The sequence below is a fragment of the Argentina anserina genome, chromosome 2 (assembly GCF_933775445.1).
Source record: "Argentina anserina chromosome 2, drPotAnse1.1, whole genome shotgun sequence".
Taxonomy (NCBI): Eukaryota; Viridiplantae; Streptophyta; class Magnoliopsida; order Rosales; family Rosaceae; genus Argentina; species Argentina anserina.
Window position 1 is genome coordinate 7706447 of NC_065873.1, and position 20557 is coordinate 7727003.

Genomic DNA, 20557 nt, shown 5'->3' on the forward strand with positions numbered 1-20557 from the left:
ACACGAAACTCGCGTGTATTTCGTCATAAAAGAAATTTGTCTTTTATCCACGGCACATAGATTTTGCATTTCAAGATTTACGGTATTAATTACTATTAATCAATGATAGCGGATGCAGTCAAATCCCGAATTTAAGAGTATTCGCTTTTCATAGAAATGAATCCTCTCCACCGAACCCATGTAGGTCAATAAATAGGTCGTTGCCGAGAATCCACTGAACATCACATCTGAATTCTCGTAAATAGAACAGCTGAAAACATTTCAACAATAGTTTGAAATTATCTTTCATTCTCCACTGTCTGAAACGCAACAATCGAAACATTTCTGCACTAGTGTGAGAGTGTTTGTGTTTCACTCACCATTTCTCAAATACAATCGATTGAAACAAACCACCAACTTATTGTTATAGTGCTTCATTCTCCATTATCTGTAAGTATTTTCTAGCACATTTTATTTTATGTACATGCAAATTTACTAGTAGAATTGGTGACATCAACATGCAAGAAAACAAGTGTAGTATTTCATTGAGAATCGAAGACATCATCATATTTAAATCTCTCTTTCTCAATCTCCTACAAGTTTGTACAAAATCCTGAATGAAATATGCTTTCTAGTGATGTTACACATGAATGCATGAAGTTAATAAATTAAATAAAACAGAAAGCCCAAAAATTATGGTCAAATCACAACGGTCATTGTTATACCTATCTTGACAACAGTGCAACCTTTAATCACTTACACTTCCATTCATGGGCATTTTGTACTAAATTGAAGAAACAAAACTACTGGAGCAGTTTGGCACGTCATTAAATAAGTCGTGTAAAACTCAGCCTCAAGTGACCAGTACACTTTTTATGCCTATAATTTATACTAGTTTGGTTTCTTTTACTCCCTCCCTCTCTATCCTCTCTCTATTTCTCTCTCCTCTCTCTCTCTCCTCCATGAAACTTAACTGACTTTTCCGGCATTGACTGACCTATGAGTCGCCGGGGTCCGTCTCTGAGGCTCAAAGTCAGATCGGTGAGCTGAGCTCTTCACCCACCTTGATACATTTCACTAAAGTTTTGATCTTTTCCGTTTAATTGTTTAAGTATTGACCAAGCAATGAAGATTATGTGTCAAAGATGTTATATTTTTGCGTTCTTCCCATCAAATTCCCCATATTTATAGTCAGTCAATTCACACCCACAAGTTATTATCATTTCCTGAGTTACTTTGTAATATCCTCTGCTTTTAATTCTGGGTTTCCTTTGTTATTCTGGAAACAAACATATATAGCTGGTGTTTTGTTGCACAGGAAATGCCTGATATCTGCATTTTACTATTCCTGAGATTTTTTCATTTAATTCATGCAATTCTGACCAAAGGGTGAAGATTCTGTGCTGATTGTATCTTCTGGCTCTTAATTTCTGCCATTGAGATCATAAACAATATAACTTCTCAGTTACTTTTTATATCTTTTGCTTTAATTTGTGCAATTGATGTTATCCTGGAAAGTGGAAACTGATATAGCTGGTCATAGTTGTAGGGAATTGTCTGGTGCAAATCATGTTTCAGCCTTGTTGGAAATAAATTAATTTCACTAAGTAGGTTATTTTTATGCATTGCATTTTAGGTGGAAGTTGTTTTGTTGGAGGGATCCCTGTGGGGAATTTGGTCCCAAGTTGTAGTATTGGACATGTCCGATACTAATTCTTGAGATAGGAAAGTCAGGAAATTGGGTTAGTTTGTTGAGGGGATGAGCTCAAGGATGAAGTTTGGAGGGGATTTTTCAGTTCCAATAGAGGAGAATTATCGGTCCATGCCTCCTTGGGTACCTGTAACACCACAGAAGCCTCTTCCATTGAAGCATCAGCATATCATGCTTGAACCCTACGGTATTCACCTACCGGCAGCAAATTGGCAACAAGGATATGGGAATGTACAATTGGGGGATAATTATTATGGCACGAGCCAAGCTTTCAGCCCAGTTGTTCAGTTTCCTAGAAATGTTGCTTTTTATGGCGTTGATGGAGGTCTGGCTCCGAAGAATGGAATGACAAATCACAATGCAGGTTCTTACTCACAGTATCTTGGCAGTGACAGCTCAGGTTGGAATGATGGATCCGTCACACAACTACTTCCTCAAGATAATGCAGCTGCAGTTTACGTTGCCTCTGCAAACAGGAGCAGAAGTGTTGACATGGCAGCAAATGCACCTCTAACTCCTATGTTGCATCCTCCAGTGGCCAACCAAAGAAACAGTTCAAGTAGTTTCTTGCCGGCCAACCGAAGTTGCAACAATGGTTCATACCCTTCAAGTGCAGTGATGAGCAGGCCCGCAGCTGTGGATTTCCCTTCCCAGTTCAACGACAGTCAGGGGCACTCCAATGTAGCTAATTGGTTGCTTAACAACGAAAATCACAGCTCAAGTGCAAACCTGTTGAGTAGCGGTTACAGCTCAACCCATATAGGTGAGAGTAAGTATTTTAATCTAATTCTGATATTTCTCTTGTTCATGAAGGAATGGTTTCCTTTCAACCATTGCTAAAAAGAATAATGCATTACAATTTATGCAGTCATAATTCCACTTTATTATTGTTACAAACAAAAAAGAAAAAAAAAATAAATCCAATGACAAAGACAAGATGTTAGGGAAAAAAATAGGTTCAGATTTGATACAAAGTTGCCACCAAATTGACTTCACTTTACGACGCGTTTTTATGTAACATATTAGTTATTCTGCACGTGATACTCATAGTGAAGATTTAGGAATCATCATCCCATTGTTTATCAAATCAGTTAGCGGAAACTTTAGATTTATGAGATTAGGTATCATGAACATTCTGGTCTTTGATGTCATAAATTAGAGAAATGATCTAAATGTTGCATAAATTTTATTTGATATTAGTCATATTACTGTTTTTTTTCAAAACTTTGCCCATTTCATATGAGACTTGATGAAGTTGAGCATTCAGTTTATTTTGACACGTTACGCTTGTAAATGTTTTAATAAACATAACTCTAGACCATCAAATGAATATATGATCTCAGAAATTCTATTAATTGTAAACAGTAAACACGACTTGACAAAAAATTTGTTTTTCTTCACAGATGATTTCATGCCCTTGCGACCGAGCTATGATTTAAATTTAAACTGCTTACCGGAAACAGAAGGCGATACTACTTCATGTGCTCCCAGCCAACTCCAATTCACACCATATAGGGCCAATTATTTGGAGAACAACCAGCTTCCTTCAATACAAACATCACTGACAGGTGGAAGCTTGAGTAAGGAAAACGAGAAGCATGTGAACTTTTTCACTTCTACAAGAGATGCAGCAATTCAGAATCATGGTGGAGAACTTTTGCAGAATATCGTGGAGTCAGCTTCTGCAGCCATTCCTACACCATACAAGGAAAACAATGATTCTGAACATGATGGTGACAGAGGTATCGATCAAAACCAGACCCCCCAGCAGAAAACACCTAAGAGAAGAAAACACAGACCGAAAGTAATTATAGAGGGCAAACCCAAAAGGACTCCAAAGCCTGCAATTGAAAAGAATGCAGAGCCTAAGGAGCGCCTAACAGGAAAGAGGAAGAACCCAAAGAATGCAGAGCCTAAGGACCCCCGAACAGGAAAGAGGAAGTATACGAGAAAAAATATCCAAAAGGAATCCTCAAGTCAAGTGGCAGATAGTACAAGTGAAGCAACATACCATAATGCTGGAATAGGTGCAAGATCATGCAGGAGAGTTCTAAATTTTGATCAGCGTGGAGAACAAGGAAAAGCTTATAGACTTAATCAGTCTAAAATGAAGTCTTCTAATTTGATTGACCTAGAGAGTGAAATGCTGGAGGAAAACCAGAGACGGGAAACTATGAGTCACTTTAGCCCTTCACTGAGTCATCTGCGAAGTAACTTTTTAATTCATCCAGAAAGACAAGAATCTGCAGCTCTCCTAGCTACACGAGGAGACACACAAAACAATTTGCATGTTGCAAAAACACATGCAGATAGTCGATATGAATCTGCTCCCATGCCACAACATAGCCATGCTGAAGGTATTAGCAAGCATTCCATGCAAGCAAAGACTGATGGTGAAAACCATGAGACGACTAAAGAGACAGCCAATCAGGAAAGTAGTGGCACTATCAGCAAATCAAGCCATAAGAAGCAGAAAGTTGACACAGGATTCTTGTCCATCCATCACACGCCTTTGGAAGTCACAGCAGATGAGGAGGGTCTTGGAAAATTTGACAGAAAAAGGGCAAATAAAGCCGTCTCAAATGGGTTTGCAGCAGCACTGAACCACACAATATTGACTTCTTACATTGGAAGTAGCAGAATGAAAGAGAGAAAAATCAATGGGGTCAACAAGTGTACCAGTGACGGGTTCAGTGAATCCATTGCCTCTGCGCATAATTTGCCAAAGCAGCAGATGCCTTTCAAATCAAATTCTTGCAAAGAAATCTCTCCAGTTCTGAGCTTCTCCACCAACTCCACAACTGAAATATGTAATCAGCTTGTCTCATCACCTCCCAGAAAATCCTCTCGACGAGGGAAGGGGCAAACTCAGGAACCCAAGTCAGTGACTAAGCAGACTGTGAGATCCACCACGTTGGGATCTGCTTTATCAAGTACAAGTAAAATGCTGCAAGAACAGAATTTCTTGTATGATCATCAACAGTCTTCTGCGAAGACATTAGGTACTTTCCACAAAAAGGAACCAAATAAATCTTGAATAGAAGTCATTATATTCCACTAACTTACCTCTTGATGCAGGGCTTCCGCTAATAACAGTATATCCTTCATGTATGGATGACATCATACATCGATTTAGTGTTCTGAGCATCAATGGGGGTTGCAATGAATCTATGGAGCAAGAGCAAAATGCACTTGTCCCATACAAAGGAGATGGTGCATTAGTTCCCTATGAACGATCTGAGTATATTAAGAAACGTAAGGCACGGCCTAGAGTAGAGCTTGACTCAGAAACAAATAGGGTTTGGAACCTTCTGATGGGTAAGGAAGGAAGTGAAGGCACTGAAGGATCAGACAAGGAGAAGGAGAAGCATTGGGAAAATGAAAGAAGGGTTTTCCAAGGTCGAGTCGATTCCTTTATTGCACGCATGCACCTTGTTCAAGGTACAGAGTCTTCTACATTTGTCTTAAAAATAGATGATCATGAATTACCGGGTTGCATGTGTTATAACAATCAAACTTCAACATGGTCATCTACACTTCTGATAGCTCATTACACACTTCAACTAAAATTTCTTATAAATAAAGAAGCACTAAACAAGAAGTCAAAGATAAATGCTCAATATGTACTACTAGTAATGACAGGTTAAGTGAATGCATCATTTGTAATTATCTTGAATATATGTCTAATACAATTGCCGTTGCTACTCATGTATTGGAAACTTAATCCAAGATGAATAGTCGATTATTTGATGATATACAAATAATTTAATCCAATATGACTTCACACAGGGGACAGACGTTTTTCTCGGTGGAAAGGATCAGTTGTTGACTCAGTGATCGGTGTTTTCCTTACTCAAAATGTTTCTGACCATCTATCAAGGTATATTCATAATTTTAGCATGATTTTACTACTAGATTTTTCTCTCAAGTGAAGCTTCAGCTTTACAGTATGTTAATGTTCCTTATCATTCTGCAGCTCTGCCTTCATGTCTTTGGCAGCAACATTTCCCCCCAAGTCGATGAGCGATGACCAATCACTAGACAAGGTTGGGACAAACATATTGGTTAAAGAACCAGAACTATGCATTCCAGTCCCGGATGATGCTACCAAATTGCCTGAAAATATGACAAGTCAACCATTTATGGCACCCTATGAATCTGCAGAACATCTGAGAGATAGTTTAACTTCCTGGACAGTGATGAACTCAATAGAGGAACATAGTCAATGCTTGGAGGAAGAACTTGTATCATCTCAAGATTCTTTTGGTTCCTCAGTCACTCAAGGACCTGCAGAAAACATATCATACTCAGTCTCCAATTCTGAAGCAGAAGATCTTACTGCTAGGCGCCAAGTCAACCGGTCTTGCTGGAATTCAGCATACCCACCAATGGTCAAAGATGTAGTATTCCAAGACTTCTACCATGAAGTGCAAGGAAGTCCACTATTAGATGATGGATCCAGGCAGAGCCATAAACAATGGGCACAGCTAAAGTCAAGATCAAATAGAATAGATGATTTTGATGGCACTTGTTCAGTCTCAAATCCAATCAATCTTGACAGCCAAAAAATGCGATCATCAATTGATCCTTCCATCAGCAATCATTTGCACATATACCAAACTTCTGGAGAACCAGAGCCATTTGGATTGGAAAGTTTCAGTGAAGAAAGCATATCTTCATGGTGGCCTTCAACTGCTTCCAAGGTCACTATGAGGAAAGATGAGAATTACAAGAGCTTCAGGAATATAGAATTGACAGGAACCGCTGTTAATTCATCCATGGCACAAAATACTTTATGGAGGTCTCAAGAACCTGCCACAAAGGATTCATATGATGCTCCCAGACTGCACTCAACAGATCAACAGAAATATTCTCAGCCAAGATCCAATGAATATTATCAACCACCCTGCGACAGTCATCAACATGAGGGAAATGGAACCTTCCATTTACAGAAGACCTCAATCATAGAGCCCGTAAAGGATAGTGAACAACTTCCAGAAAAGAAAAATTATAGTATGCAGGATGTCCCAAATGTCAATCAGCTGAATAAGAAATCTTCAATTGCCAGTGATAGTACCTCTACAGTGAACAATGGATCGGTTTATTCAAGTACAAAGGAGAAATCTTCCCGTGAAAGGTCAGAGGCTGAGACTATTACTAATATTTCAAAAGGAAGAAAGAAAAAGTCTGAAAGTGACAAAAAGAATACAGTTGACTGGGATAATTTAAGAAGGCAGGTGCTTGCCAATGGTTGCAAAGAGGAAAGAAGCGAAGATGCAATGGACTCACTTGACTATGAAGCACTTCTGAATGCTAATGTTAAAGAGATTTCTAATGCTATTAGAGAAAGAGGGATGAACAACATGCTAGCTGAGCGAATTCAGGTTTTCCCTTCTTTATTATCTAATAACCACATTAGCATTGCGAGCCAGTTGATAACATAAGACATCATTCATGCAAATGGCTGCAAAATGTTTGCAGGAATTCCTAAAACGAGTGGTTAAAGACCATGGAAGCATCAATTTGGAATGGTTGAGAGATGTGCCCCCTGATCAAGCAAAGTATGCCAAGCCATTCCATATAATTCATATTCTTCTAAAATTTACTATTGGCCCATTATACTGAAATACACCAACTTCATTTAATTTTTCCAATATGAATCTTTTGCAGGGATTATCTATTAAGTATTCGAGGTTTGGGCTTGAAAAGTGTGGAGTGCGTTCGTCTTTTGACTCTTCACCATCTTGCATTCCCGGTAAAGTTTACATGTCTAATGACTGATTTTAAAAGAGGTCTAACATCTTATAGAATGATTTTTTTTTCTTACTCTTATGTTTCTCATGTTGTACATAAAGGTTGACACAAATGTGGGAAGAATAGCAGTAAGACTGGGATGGGTTCCCCTTCAACCGCTACCTGAATCACTTCAGCTACACCTCTTAGAACTGTAAGAAATAGTAATTTATAAAGTGAATGCAGACAAACTTCCGGTATGTGCAAATGCTAATTATGCTCTTCTGTAGGTACCCGATGCTGGAGACAATTCAAAAGTATCTCTGGCCAAGATTATGCAAACTTGATCAATTAACCTTGTAATCTCATAGTTCCCTTAAGCTCTTCGTGCAATACTTTTAGAATTGACATTAATTTTTTTTCCTATTTATATAGGCTTTCAGTAATTAATTTTTTTTAACTACAGGTATGAATTACACTACCAGATGATTACATTTGGAAAGGTATGCATACAGTTTAATTTGTTACAAACCTGACCATGAATTATTTAATATATTTTGTCTCACATTGATCTGTACTCAGGTATTCTGCACAAAAAGTAAACCAAATTGCATTGCATGTCCAATGAGAGGAGAGTGTAGGCACTTTGCAAGTGCTTTTGCAAGGTTCGCACTAATTACTGAACAGTACACGTACCTTGGTTCTTTGCTTCATATATTAGCAATCCAATGCCTCATTAATTATCAATCAGAAGTTGAAGAAAGTCCAAAACATTATGAAGCTAAAATAAAAAAAGATATGAAGAGTAGAGATTATTAAAGAACTAATACCAACCCTTTCTGGTGCAGTGCTGGACTTGCCCTGCCGGGCCCACAGGAGAAGAGTATTGTCAGTTCAACTAGTTCACCTGTAGCTGAGAAGAACTGTACTGTAGCTGGCAATGTAATGTCACTACCTTCACCTCAAAACTACCCCCTCCAGAAAGTAGGTGCTTACAGAAGTGAACCAATCATAGAAGAACCAGCATCACCAGAGCAAGACTTCACCAACTTAGCACACAGTGACATAGAAGACTTGTTGAATGAGGAATATCATGTTCCTGATGATCCTGATGATATTCCTATCATCAAAATCAGCATTACACAGTTCACAGACACATTGCAAGACCTTATGCAAAATAACATGAATCTCAAAGAAGGCGACTTGTCCAAGGCTTTAGTTGCCTTGAATCCAAGAGCTGCTTCTGTACCTACACCCAAGCTCAAGAATATCAGTCGACTACGGACAGAGCACCAAGTGTAAGTACACATATTTCCCTAGTTACAAAAGCACATCTGGTTTACAGTATACAGTAATACGTAATCAGCTTGCTGAGAGCCAATTTCTAATCTGAATAAAAAAAGGCAATTTATTCGCCTTATGTAATGGGATTTCCCTGAAGGCCTGAACCTTCCACCAATGAGCCAATAAATCTTGGTTTCAACATCCATATTGAGATGCAAACATATGTACATAGACTTAAATTTCTGCGACTCTTATCCATCTGTTGCTGATATAATGCAGGTATGTATTACCAGATTCACATCTACTTTTGGAAGGGGTAAGCCATATGTTAAAGTTTATTGAATGTGTCCACCTACTTGAAACATTTTTATGCTGAGTTGACAACTATTTTATATACAGATGGACAGAAGAGAACCAGATGATCCAAGCCCATACCTTCTTGCTATATGGACACCAGGTAAGCTCGGAAGAGAATCCTTGAAAACGTTTAACTTAATTTAAAATTCCAGATAAATCCTATGAAGATTGAATTCTGATTAGAGATGAAATTCCTCATCTAATTCGATAGTTTGCGGAACACAGTACTCATAGACAACTGAAATGCATGTGTGAAATCATTTAATTTCCTGTTAGATATGAAATCATGCATGGTAACTCAATAATTTATTTTGCACTACATCTTCTAGGTGAAACTGCAAATTCACTTCAACCACCAGAAAGCAGCTGTAGCTCCAAAGACAGAAACACATTGTGCAATGAGAAGACATGCTTTTCATGCAACAGTATAAGAGAAGAAAAGTCACAGATAGTCAGAGGGACAATTTTGGTGAGGAAATTAGCTGTGATGGTATGTAATTGTTAGAATTTGCTACTTTGCAGGTTTACTAAATTAACTCCATCTGTCATAGGTTCCTTGTCGAACAGCAATGAGAGGGAGCTTTCCACTCAACGGCACATACTTTCAGGTTAATGAGGTAAGACCTTGTTTAGACATGTGTTTCTCTAATGTGAAAATTCTTATTTAATTGATAGCAGTTTTAACTATGAGAAGTACGTTTTCCAGGCTAGATTTACTATATCCAGTGCACTCATAGCTATTAACTACTTTATCACCATGCAGATGTTTGCAGATCATGCTTCTAGTGTCAACCCAATCGATGTTCCAAGGGAGTGGATATGGAATTTGCCAAGACGAACTGTGCACTTTGGAACTTCTGCAACATCAATATTCAGAGGTAATGGAAAATCAAAATTATTATAATCATTTACTATATTACAACACAATTAAAGATGTACAGGTTACTTACAATAAAATACTTGTGTAATAGATCTATCAACAGAGGAGATCCAGCACTGCTTTTGGAGAGGTACTACCAAATTCATTTATCTGCTTGGGAACAGCTCTTTAGGCACAAAGTATCGATTTAAGAAGATCAAACAATGAAATAAACTTCTAACACAAACTTAATTGTATATGGCAATGACAATTAATTTTCTACTCAACTTGCTAAATTGTTTGCGTGTTGACTGATTGATTGATTTGCAGGATATGTTTGTGTAAGGGGCTTTGAGAGAAGTACAAGAGCACCAAAACCCCTAATCACCAGATTGCATTTTCCGCAGAGTAAGATGACCAAGACAAGAGATGAACAATAAGGAACTGAAGGATAAAACAGACCATGCTTAAGAGAAAAAATTTCATCAAGACATCAGATCACTGACTTTATGAAAAGAAGAACAATGACTAACAGATTCTAGCGCATTCAATTATTTTTCCTCTAGCATGAGAGGCATTCATTATACCATAGGCCAGTAGCAAAAAGCAGTATCAGATATACAAGTTAAAAATCTCATCATAGGTTTTTTGTAAAGGAATAATCCCCATTGTTATTGTTTCAATAAATGGTCAAAAGTGAGCAATTTCTTTTCCATTCTCAATTTCACTAGTCAAGAATATTAATTTTAGTTTGCTTCATGGTCGATCAATAGAAAATTCTCATGCAAAGGATATAAGTGTCCCAATAAAAGCCACAAGGATGAATCTGTTGGAAAACTAAATCAAATTAGCACTCTTCGAGTTATTTCTTTGAATAAAATTATCAGTTATTGTATTTTGATTTATGAGTTTTATTAGTTATTATAATTTTCTAACTTTAAATGCTTAGCTGCTTGGGAGTTGCTTCTATACTATCAGAATAATGTAGAAGAGAGAACATCGTGTTCTTAAATGTTCTTGAAATGCTTGTATGAACTAGTTGTGTTCATGTTATTTCAGTATTTGTGATGAGAGCAAAGGATTAAACAAGACTTGTTCCCGGACAATTACTTACTCTGTTACTCTCTTCCTTCTACAATACCCTCTCTCCAATATGATGAACAGGAACTTAAAAAGATAAATGCACTCAAAGTTCCATCAAAATAGAGGGCATCTGATCCAAATGGGTAAATGATCTAAGTCTCTACCCAGAGGGTTGCGGATTTGAGAATTATGCTTGCTAGGATTGTTTAAAATGATACAGGTGTTTTAGTGTTCTATTATACAGTCCAATCACTAATTGTTCCACTACAATGCCAGTGTGAAAAATGGGGCAAGCCTTGTGAAGCAAGGGTACCATATGCAGCATTGGTGATGGTTGTTTTGTTAGATTCTGGATGAAAACCTAGTTAGACTGGTTCTCCGTCCTAGATACTAACCCCACAGGCAATATGGTTTGCTTGCGATATGTAGTGCTTGGAGTCATTCAAGCTTGATCTTAAAAGCATCAGAAGAAATGATTTGCAATGAAATGCTTTCATAATTTATTTATTTTTTGAGAGATGGAAGCACCCTTAATCCTCTCATTGCCACAATCATAAATGTACCTTGGCTCTTTCAAGAGAGAAGTTCTCATACAAGTGCAAGCTATCGACTCATTTTTTCTCAAGTATCTGTAAAAAGGGATGTCTAAGTTCCAGATTCTAGCATTTAAATGCATATTTCCAAGCTGTTCTCTAGTCATATGGCTAACAGAAAATTTGAGTTTTTCTTCTAGAAGGCATTAAAATTTGTGAAATGAACCTAGAAAAATCAAATCTGTACCTATTAATTTTACAAAACCATTTGATAGTCCATAAGAGAATACAAGTAAAGCCAATAGCAAGTTGCAATGACTGGAAGGCATTCCATGTTTGTGGCGATCTAGTATTTTTTGATATTAGAATCTGAATGACTGATAATATGAGCCCATACAGCAGAAAATCCATAGATGCACAGACCATGAATCCCATGTTTCTGATAACAGTCATTTAACTTATGGAGTGCTTTAAACAACAAAAAAACTATAATACAATACACGATTACTCTTACAAGACAACACAAGAAGCATAAGCATCGTAAAACTAAAAATGAAGATGCAACAGAAGGAAGATAAAAGGAAAACTAATCTCTTTACCAATGAAAACAGCAAAAGAGAAAGTACCTTATTTTGAGGAATACAGGGAACACAGCAGTCACTGAGGAATCACCTCATCCTGGTTGCTGTACCTTGTAATGCCCCTAGTACCAGTATGAGCCACACATTGCATTTCAACAGCATATAGTTTACTGTAGCTTTAGTTGCCATTTTCTAGTACTGTTTCCACTTTGTTCTCAAACTATTTATGGTACTCAAAAATGAAAAAAACAAAGCTAAACACTTATCCACACTTGCAATTCTAATTTTCAGCGTTCAATCTCACAAAATATCTATATCAGAAGAACATGATCAATAGTTAATATATTATTTCTCACTAAAAAATGTATAGTGCTTGTGACAAAATTTGAAAATTGTATAACGTGCCCATTCATATAGTCTTTGCTACTTGAGGTAGAGATTTGAGAAGGGATGGTGATGGCCTCCTCACAATGTGATTGAGAAGGATCATAAGTGTGAAGAGAGTCAATGCCCCAGCTTGATGTGCGGTGCCAAGCTCAACAGGTACATATGACAGAAGTGTTGAAATCCCCAGTGTGACCTGGAATGATAATAGAAATTACACATGTTATTCCTCTATTATAGTATATAGAGAATAATAAACCAGCCTGATAGTGACAATGAACAAACTGCAAAGGAGAACCATATTCTAGGCAGAAGAAGAGAAGAAAAAAAATACTGAAAATGATATTACACCTGAAGGCCAGCCATGCCAACAGTAGTTCCAATCAGTGATCGAACTGCAGGATGTATGTCTAACTTCCTTGTTGACAACCACAAAGCGACAATTGATAATACAGTTGCAGTTGCAAGGATACGATGGTCAAGCTACAATCACAAAAACAACTTATCATTACCAGCCTTGATGCTTGAAATTTCCGGGCAGTTAACAGGATAATAAAGATAGTGTGGACTTCGGAAAAAAGAGATCCCTGTCTTTGTTAAGTGTGTAAATGAGTCTATTAAGTCTGTTAAGCATTGTTAACAGAATCTGGAAAACAGAGTTAATGACTTAATAGACTCATTTACACACTTAACAGTCTTTACAGATGGTATGATTTATTCCAATAAATTTAAATTATGAGCTCATAGAAGATATTGTAAGTGCTTTTATTGCAGTTACATCTCAATGGCTTCAAAATGATAATTTCTTGACCAAGAAAATTATCTGTACATAGGTAAATTGAAAAAAACAAATGAATAATGGATTATGAGCTTTAGCTTTACGTCTTATGGATTGTCTACTTCTTTGTATTTTATGTCAGTCTCTTGATATTTCAGCTATCGTAACAATAACCATTGCAATAAACCAATGCCAACTCTCCTCTTTGCCAAAATGAAATACTTTTACTGGTCATACCTGCACGGTAGATGTATTCTCAAAAAAGTTCCGGATAAGTGGCTCCATGTCAAAAACTTCCTCGGGGATCCATCTGTCCCCCATCTTGGGAAAAGTATTATAAGCATGTCCCTGGCATTCAACATATAACTATAAACATTTCCAGAGGATAAAAAATAATAATAAACATAAGAGTTAAAAGAAAATCCACAAATTACTGATCTAAAACAGTATGAAAGTCCAGAAACAAACAAGAATTACATACAGCATCATTCCCTGCCACAAATGCTCCTGAGACAGCAGTAACTCCAACCAGTAAGCTTACAGGAAGAGCAAGTCTCCTCACTTTTGCAGCACTATGAACCCAGGCTACAGATTCAGCAGGTGGTTCAGGCATGACAACAGAAAGACCAGTCCATAAAAGGCCACAGTATATAGCAAAGGCTGAGGTAAGGTGAGCTGCTAGTCGGTAAGGGCTTACTCTTGGTTGAGCATACTCAGATGCTGGCTCCTGTGAAAACAATGTTATTTCAATGGCCATTGACTGTAACATTCAATGAACAAAGCACACAGAAATAATATCTAACCTCTAAACCACTTTTAACCATCCACCAACCAATTAGACCCTGCCCGGCACCAAGGGCAAGAAGAGTAGAAATCCTGAGTCCAAGTTGTAAGGTGATACACCCCTTACGAAGAAAATACGAGAATGGCAAAACAAACATAATACCCAATGCCCTTCCCCACATACGATGTGCATATTCCATCCAGTAGATAAATTTGAAATCGTCAATACTCATCCCTTTATTTACACTGCACATACCAGGAACCAGGTACATTATAAATGGTCTGAAACCACTCTAACTACTATGGAAGGCAACTTAATACCACCCACCACGTAGTTAGGCAACCCTACAAAGTATAAACCAACAAAATTCACTACTGCAAAAATGTCATAATTATGTCATTATCACTACTATAGTCCATAAAATGCCATATTTCTGTTTTCTGCCAACCAAATATGAATAGCCTTTCTGCCAGCAAACTAAGCAAAACTTCAGAAGAGTTTTGACCTGTTTTAGTTTTACAGCCAAGCCTAAGGTATGAGCTAAAGAGACTGAAAGGGCACTGACTTAAAATCCAAATTATTGGAACAGCATTGTCAGCACTTTGCACTAACCGCTTATATTCAGGGGATCGCTTGTACTTCTCGAACTCCACCAACCAGTCTTCATCCGAGAGAGGTGGAAGCCCCCCAGTAAATTTCCAATCAGTCATTGAAAGACCAGATCGGGTTAGCCGTGTAGCACCTCCAAGTATGACCATGCTAAATACCCACGCAGCAGAGCCAAAAAGCCAAATGCCAATCATTTTCTGGGCACGAGGTCCTCCATTTACAAGGAACTTCAATCCCTCCTTATCTTTGATGCCCACTGAAGCCACAGTGGACATGTTCCTTATAGATACCACATAGTTACCCTGAAAATGGTACAAAAATTCCCACTTAATAGACTAATTTTTACAAAGAAGAAAAACTGAGCAACACAAATTTTGTCCCAAAAAAAATCACTGAACTAAATTCAAGAACCCTTCTTTGGTGCAATGAATGCAAAGAAAACTGAATGTAAACTTAAGAGAATTACAAAATTCAAAAACAGAATCCCTTCATGATATATGATCTGCTCAACAGCCATAGACACTACTATTACAAATATCTGCAAACACCGATTGTAAATCGTGTGTTGTACTGTACTGTATATAACAAAAACAACGGTATCAATGCAGTAAGGTATCAAACTACAATCCAGGCCTCCAAGGGTTGTTATACTTGAGATTATTCCAACTACAAATCATGCCAAATATGTACCCAACAAGACAGATAAACTCGAGTAAGCTAATGGGTAATCTGCAACACTAAGAACCCATATGACATGGTAGTCTTCACTCTTGGTTGTGTCATATATAGAGAGGAAAAGAAGCTAACCTTGGGGAAAGATGGGAAGCATTTCCTAGCGAGCCCAGTAGAGAACAGCCTGAAGGTAGCATCATTCGAAACCCTCGATCCCCCAACATTGTAGAGAGCCTTGGCATTGTTCTTCACAAACAACGCAACCGCTCGGCTCCGAAACATGTTTTCCTCTCGGGTTTCTGGGGTTTAGCTGCGGTTTTGTGTTGTGTACTCTCTGAAGCAAAATTAACGAATTGACAAAGGGTTTAAATGCAGAAATTTGGCATTTAAATTCATGATATAATAATCCCTTAATAATTTGGCTTGAAAAAAGTGTTACTTAGTGAGGTGTATTGTATATGAAATTAGTATGACTTTTAAAGAAATTTATGAAATTTAAAGTCTAGGTGTATTTAATATAGATTTTTAATTATCCATACAAGTGTAGTTGTATTCAATTAGAATTTTTTTAAGTTATTATAGAATCCATGAAAGTTTAGGGTATTCAATCCAAATTTTTTAAAATAAATAGAATTTTGTGGGTATTCAAAATATCATTCATACTTATGGAATTATAAACTCATGGAATCTCATGGATTTTATAATGTAAAATATACACACCAGAGTCTAAAAATTGTCTAGCCTCTATACCAAAAAATTTCATTGACTTTCTCATTTCATTCAAATATCGATATTCATCCTCCATCATTTTTCTTAATCTTCTTTTGTCTTTTAGAATCAGTTTTCCTATAACCTAACATGTTTATTCCTATGATCTCATGATTATTTTTTCTTCTTTATGTTATGTTTTTAGCTTGTATCTTTACACTTATTAAAACTTCATTCTCATATATGAACACATGTTCAATGCTAACAATAAAAACAATGACGATGAAAAAAGTACGTAAGAAGAAAAGAGAATAATAATCACTTCAATGTCTCATAAACACCGATTTCTTTAACTTGAAACTTTTTGAACAATTTATTGACTTCCATTTTTTGGTACCTATTTGTTGATAGATTAAATTTGAAGGGTTTCTTTTAAATTTTCTTAAATAATTGAGATTCTCTATTTTTTTTTGTAGTAGACACAACAAATAAATTTGCTTAAAAAAATCATTCCGTATAAATTTCTTAGGATATATTAATCTCCATCCAATAGCACCCACGAAGCGTCAAAGAACTCATAAGGCCAACTTAAATACTTAGGATGCACCCGACCACCCGGGAATGAAGCAAATTATTACGGAACCGTGGACTTGTAGTTAAGTAAAATGGTATGCACATTATTCAGTTACCACATTATTTTCTTACTAAAAAAAAGTGGTTTCTATTTTTTTATGAAAATTGAGAAATATATGAAAGTCGATCAATATTAATTATCTAGATTTCATGAATCAATAAAAATCGGTAGAAATCAGCCAAAATCTGTTATTGAAATCAATGATTTTGATAATTCTAAGAGAGTCTGTATACTTTTTAATGAGTCCGTGGAGTTTCTAAAAAAAATCAATTAAAATAAGTCCACACAAATCTATATACAATACACCCTCCTTAGGTTTAAAAGACTTGTCATTTTGAAAAACTTTGGCTTTTTAACAAAGTTTATGATAATCTTTACCTCTATCAAATTAGCTATTTAAAAGTTAAATTTAGTTTTAGCTAAAAATTCTAGTTAAATATAATTAGAGAGGAGAGAGAAAATAACTCTAACTAAACTATGCTTATGTGTTGAAAATTGAATTAGTTTAATTATAATTATCACTGTTGAAGTATAACGATGATATTGGTTAGCTAAATATTACTTGTAGCTATTTTTAGCTATGTATATAGCTAACACTATTGGAGATGCTCTACACCAAAAAGGTTTACAAAAAAACTAATACAAAATGACGTGGCACTACCACATCATCATCCTTAATTGAATAATTTTCTTTTTTTATATATAGGTTAGCTTAATCAATCCTAAATAATAAATTAAATTCCTTATATGAGTACAAATAATTAGAAGATCATCAAGACATTAAGGTTTTTACTAGCAAGATACTATAGAGGAGGGGAAGAAAGAACAAGAATGAAGGTGGAGTAAGAAAGTAGGAGAGATGGAGAAGATTATGGCATATGGGGAGGGTGATTGAAGATAGATGAGAATTTTTAATTCTTAACTAGTCACTCACACATGCTCTGCATGTGCAAATTATTTATTTTTAGAAAATTAAAGAAAAAAATTAGGATTGATTTTGCATAAAAATGTTGGTTATAAAAAGTGTAGTGTGCAAGAAAATAGGGGTTTATGGGATAATTTATTTTTATAAATATTTTGCAATTTTCTGAATTGTCCCTATGATTTTATTTGTTCATAAAGTTTTTTAATCTATCAAGGACTTTTTGGTAAAAATATTCGGTTTTGGTTAGCAAGCCATGTTTGGGTTATTAGAGTATATAGATATGCTCTGTAAATTTTAACCTTCACTTTTATCAATTGATCATCAACAAATTATTGGCTCGAGTGCGCAACAGATATTTTGCAACCAAATTTTTTAGTGTAACATATTGAATCAACCCATTAGATTAAACTCAATAACAGTTCATGTTTATAGATTTGGGAAACTTCAAATGTAGATTTTTGACTTCCTCTTACTATAGGTTGAAGGATCTCATTTCAAAAGTTGCCGCATAAATAGAGTTTTGGTTGAGCCGTTGAGGAAGATCTCTAGAAGTACAACTTTATTTATGTTGAGAGACCTAGACATATCAAAATAATTGCTTTCATTTTGATTATCGCTCTTTTTTGTTAAAAATAATTAAGATGGGAGACACGTTAGATATGATTAGGAATTAGATGATGATGTACATGGACACAAGACACATCTTTTGATATAGGCCTTCTGTATAACTTTTTAGTGTCTTTAGCATTTTTCTTTGAAAAACCTCTTCAAAATGGTTTTATTAATTTTAAATACACAACTCTAATTTTAACTCCTCATATTACCCAGTGTGAGATAACATAAGGGAGTACTTTCAATAAGAGAAGAGAAGTGTGTGTCGACTTGGCGAGGCTTATACGATGTTGTGCCTAAGAATGTAAAGGTTAAGGGAGTGATAGCCTCACATTACATTTGTTAATAAGAACACAAAGTGTGACGATATTATAGAATATATTTCCTATTAAAACCTTCTTTCTCCTTTAGTTACATATTTTATGAGTCATTGTTTTGGTTCAATAGTTTTGTAGAGTGTTTAGAGGGAAAATAGATGGAAAATGCAAAATTCATGTATTCGTGAGATAATTTAGGAAATGAGAAATTATTATTTATCAATTTTAATTCTCATTGATTTCAATATACTCCTAACTTATTTTAATTTTACTTTGCTACTTTTTTTTTCCTTAGTCTTGGTCGCTACTCTGCTATAGTTAATTTTATATGCAATTTTGTGTCAAGGGAAGTGAATGGTGATTTCCAGTCATTGATCGTATAAGCATTTTTTTAGAATATCATTGGTTCGGCTCATTTGGGAATTGAGGGATCAAAAGTCGTGCTCAGTATGGAGACTTACCATATGTCTCGTACTCGGCTTAGCAAACTGTTATGTCTTGTGGGGTTTGTCAATGCCCTGCTTTGGTTCATCCATAACATTTCAAATCATGAGCCTCATCTCTTAGTTGCTGGTGAATATATTCATGTTCTAGAAGAGTTTGCACACTTCCAACTCATGTACTTCCACATTGAGGGAGCGTTTTTTGGGTTTTGGAATTTTTCTACTATACACGTTGCACCCCTCTTAGTGGCTCTGCTTGAGTTCGGGGAGTTGTTCAGAGGCCGTGTGATATTAATGAGAAACACTATTTTGTTCTTCTTCCTATTGAAGCAATTGGTGCTTATTCAGCAGAAAAAAATGTTGAGACAATCCTATGTAGCATCGTCTTTTGCACTGATGTCATGTATGATGTATGTTGTATATAAAGTGACCAGTCCATTGACGTTTTCGATTGTTTTTTTTCCTTGGCTCTGTTGCATTCTCCTTTTTTTTTACACTCTTTTGTGTTATTGAGCAGACTATTACAGCCTCAAAAACTGAATTTAATTTAAGATTATTAAATTTGAGTAACTTAGCAAATTGACAAATTTTAGAAAGTTAAGGTAGAAAAGTGGAAGTTGCGATCGATAGGCGTAGTCTGTGCAGAAACTTTCCTCATTCACCTTTTAATTATTTTCAATCGTGATTTTTCACAATCATATGTTAGATAACGCATTAAATGCACTATGATGACTAGAAATTGTACATATAGGAAGTAACAACTAGTACACTAAATCACCTCTTACTCATCATTACTCCAACCAAACTACTACAAAAGGAGAACTATTATATATCCTCCAAAGTCAATTAATAGGTACCAATAGGTATCACAAATATTCTAGCATGCATTCTAGAACAGTCATGATGCATAAAAATTTAATATTCCCAAATTTAGATAATCATCGATGCATATATCAATAATTGATAACTTGAGGACTAAAACATGCTTCGTGCTTTGGAGAAACTTAACATTAAAAGTTTAAAACTAAAACTCAATCATAACAAAAAATTTGAAACTTTCAGATTATATATATAAAAGAAATTCTAGTTGTCTTACAAATTATAGAAAAAGTACATAACAACATTACACTTTCAAAGGATCTCAAGAAGACCTTCAAAAGGATGGAGGGAGAGAATGTTGATGGACGGATGAGATGATTTATTTTCACACCTTTAAGACTTGCATAAAAAAAGATGAAACTATGAGATGTAAAGAGAAGGAATTGCTTATATTTTGCTTTTTTGTAGTGTCTATTTTACGGAGACAAATGATAAAATGGATATCAATAATGAAGTAGAGATTAATGATTAGTGTGTGTATATATATATATATATATCACATTTAAGGATGATGAACTAAAGTTTCCCATAAAAAAGGCAGAAGCAATAATAGCTAATGCTCAATTTTAGCATGTTTTACAACTATGAGATGTTGCAACAAAATTGAGGCCTGTTTACAAGAAGAATTCAATGGAAATTGAGATTTGAAAGACTTCTATTTATCTACTCTTATACACAACTGCATTTACGCT

The 20557-nt window shown here is 35.8% G+C and overlaps 2 protein-coding genes across 3 annotated transcripts; one reads left to right on the forward strand and one right to left on the reverse strand.

Annotated features, from left to right (window-relative positions):
- The first annotated feature begins 912 nt into the window (after window positions 1-912).
- On the forward strand, window positions 913-10746 carry LOC126782610 (transcriptional activator DEMETER-like). Of its 2 annotated transcripts, none has more exons than XM_050507887.1 (20): window positions 913-1020; window positions 1616-2459; window positions 3094-4692; window positions 4769-5131; window positions 5480-5570; window positions 5667-7074; window positions 7172-7251; window positions 7361-7445; window positions 7546-7637; window positions 7714-7782; window positions 7890-7926; window positions 8006-8088; window positions 8272-8721; window positions 8987-9023; window positions 9107-9164; window positions 9394-9533; window positions 9616-9681; window positions 9828-9942; window positions 10036-10074; window positions 10254-10746. In XM_050507887.1, exons 2-20 carry the CDS (start codon window positions 1739-1741, stop codon window positions 10361-10363), a joined length of 5643 nt encoding a protein of 1880 aa, XP_050363844.1. In that variant the 5' UTR covers window positions 913-1020; window positions 1616-1738; the 3' UTR covers window positions 10364-10746. The 2 variants fall into 2 exon arrangements, with proteins under 2 accessions (XP_050363844.1, XP_050363845.1); XM_050507888.1 differs by having other exon boundaries at window positions 1616-2453.
- A 1346-nt stretch (window positions 10747-12092) lies between these two features.
- LOC126783714 (cytochrome c oxidase assembly protein COX15-like) lies at window positions 12093-15662 on the reverse strand. Its single transcript, XM_050509229.1, has 7 exons — window positions 15483-15662; window positions 14679-14977; window positions 14086-14311; window positions 13764-14009; window positions 13520-13630; window positions 12856-12987; window positions 12093-12700 (listed from the first exon to the last, which is right to left on the reverse strand). The coding sequence occupies exons 1-7, from the start codon at window positions 15627-15629 to the stop codon at window positions 12530-12532; spliced, it is 1332 nt and encodes a 443-aa protein (XP_050365186.1). The 5' UTR covers window positions 15630-15662; the 3' UTR covers window positions 12093-12529.
- Between the last annotated feature and the right edge of the window lie 4895 nt (window positions 15663-20557).

Bases quoted from the DNA above. Each gene is read 5' to 3' on its own strand.
- LOC126783714 (XM_050509229.1), bottom strand. From the start codon at position 15,629: ATGTTTCGGAGCCGAGCGGTTGCGTTGTTTGTGAAGAACAATGCCAAG. The intron at 14,978-15,482 runs GTTAGCTTCTTT...TACCATTTTCAG, and splicing joins GCTTCCCATCTTTCCCCAAG to GGTAACTATGTGGTATCTAT. The intron at 14,312-14,678 runs GTTAGTGCAAAG...TGGTATGTGCAG, and splicing joins CGATCCCCTGAATATAAGCG to TGTAAATAAAGGGATGAGTA.
- LOC126782610 (XM_050507887.1), top strand. From the start codon at position 1,739: ATGAGCTCAAGGATGAAGTTTGGAGGGGATTTTTCAGTTCCAATAGAG. The intron at 5,571-5,666 runs GTATATTCATAA...ATCATTCTGCAG, and splicing joins GTTTCTGACCATCTATCAAG to CTCTGCCTTCATGTCTTTGG. The intron at 8,089-8,271 runs GTTCGCACTAAT...TTTCTGGTGCAG, and splicing joins TTTGCAAGTGCTTTTGCAAG to TGCTGGACTTGCCCTGCCGG.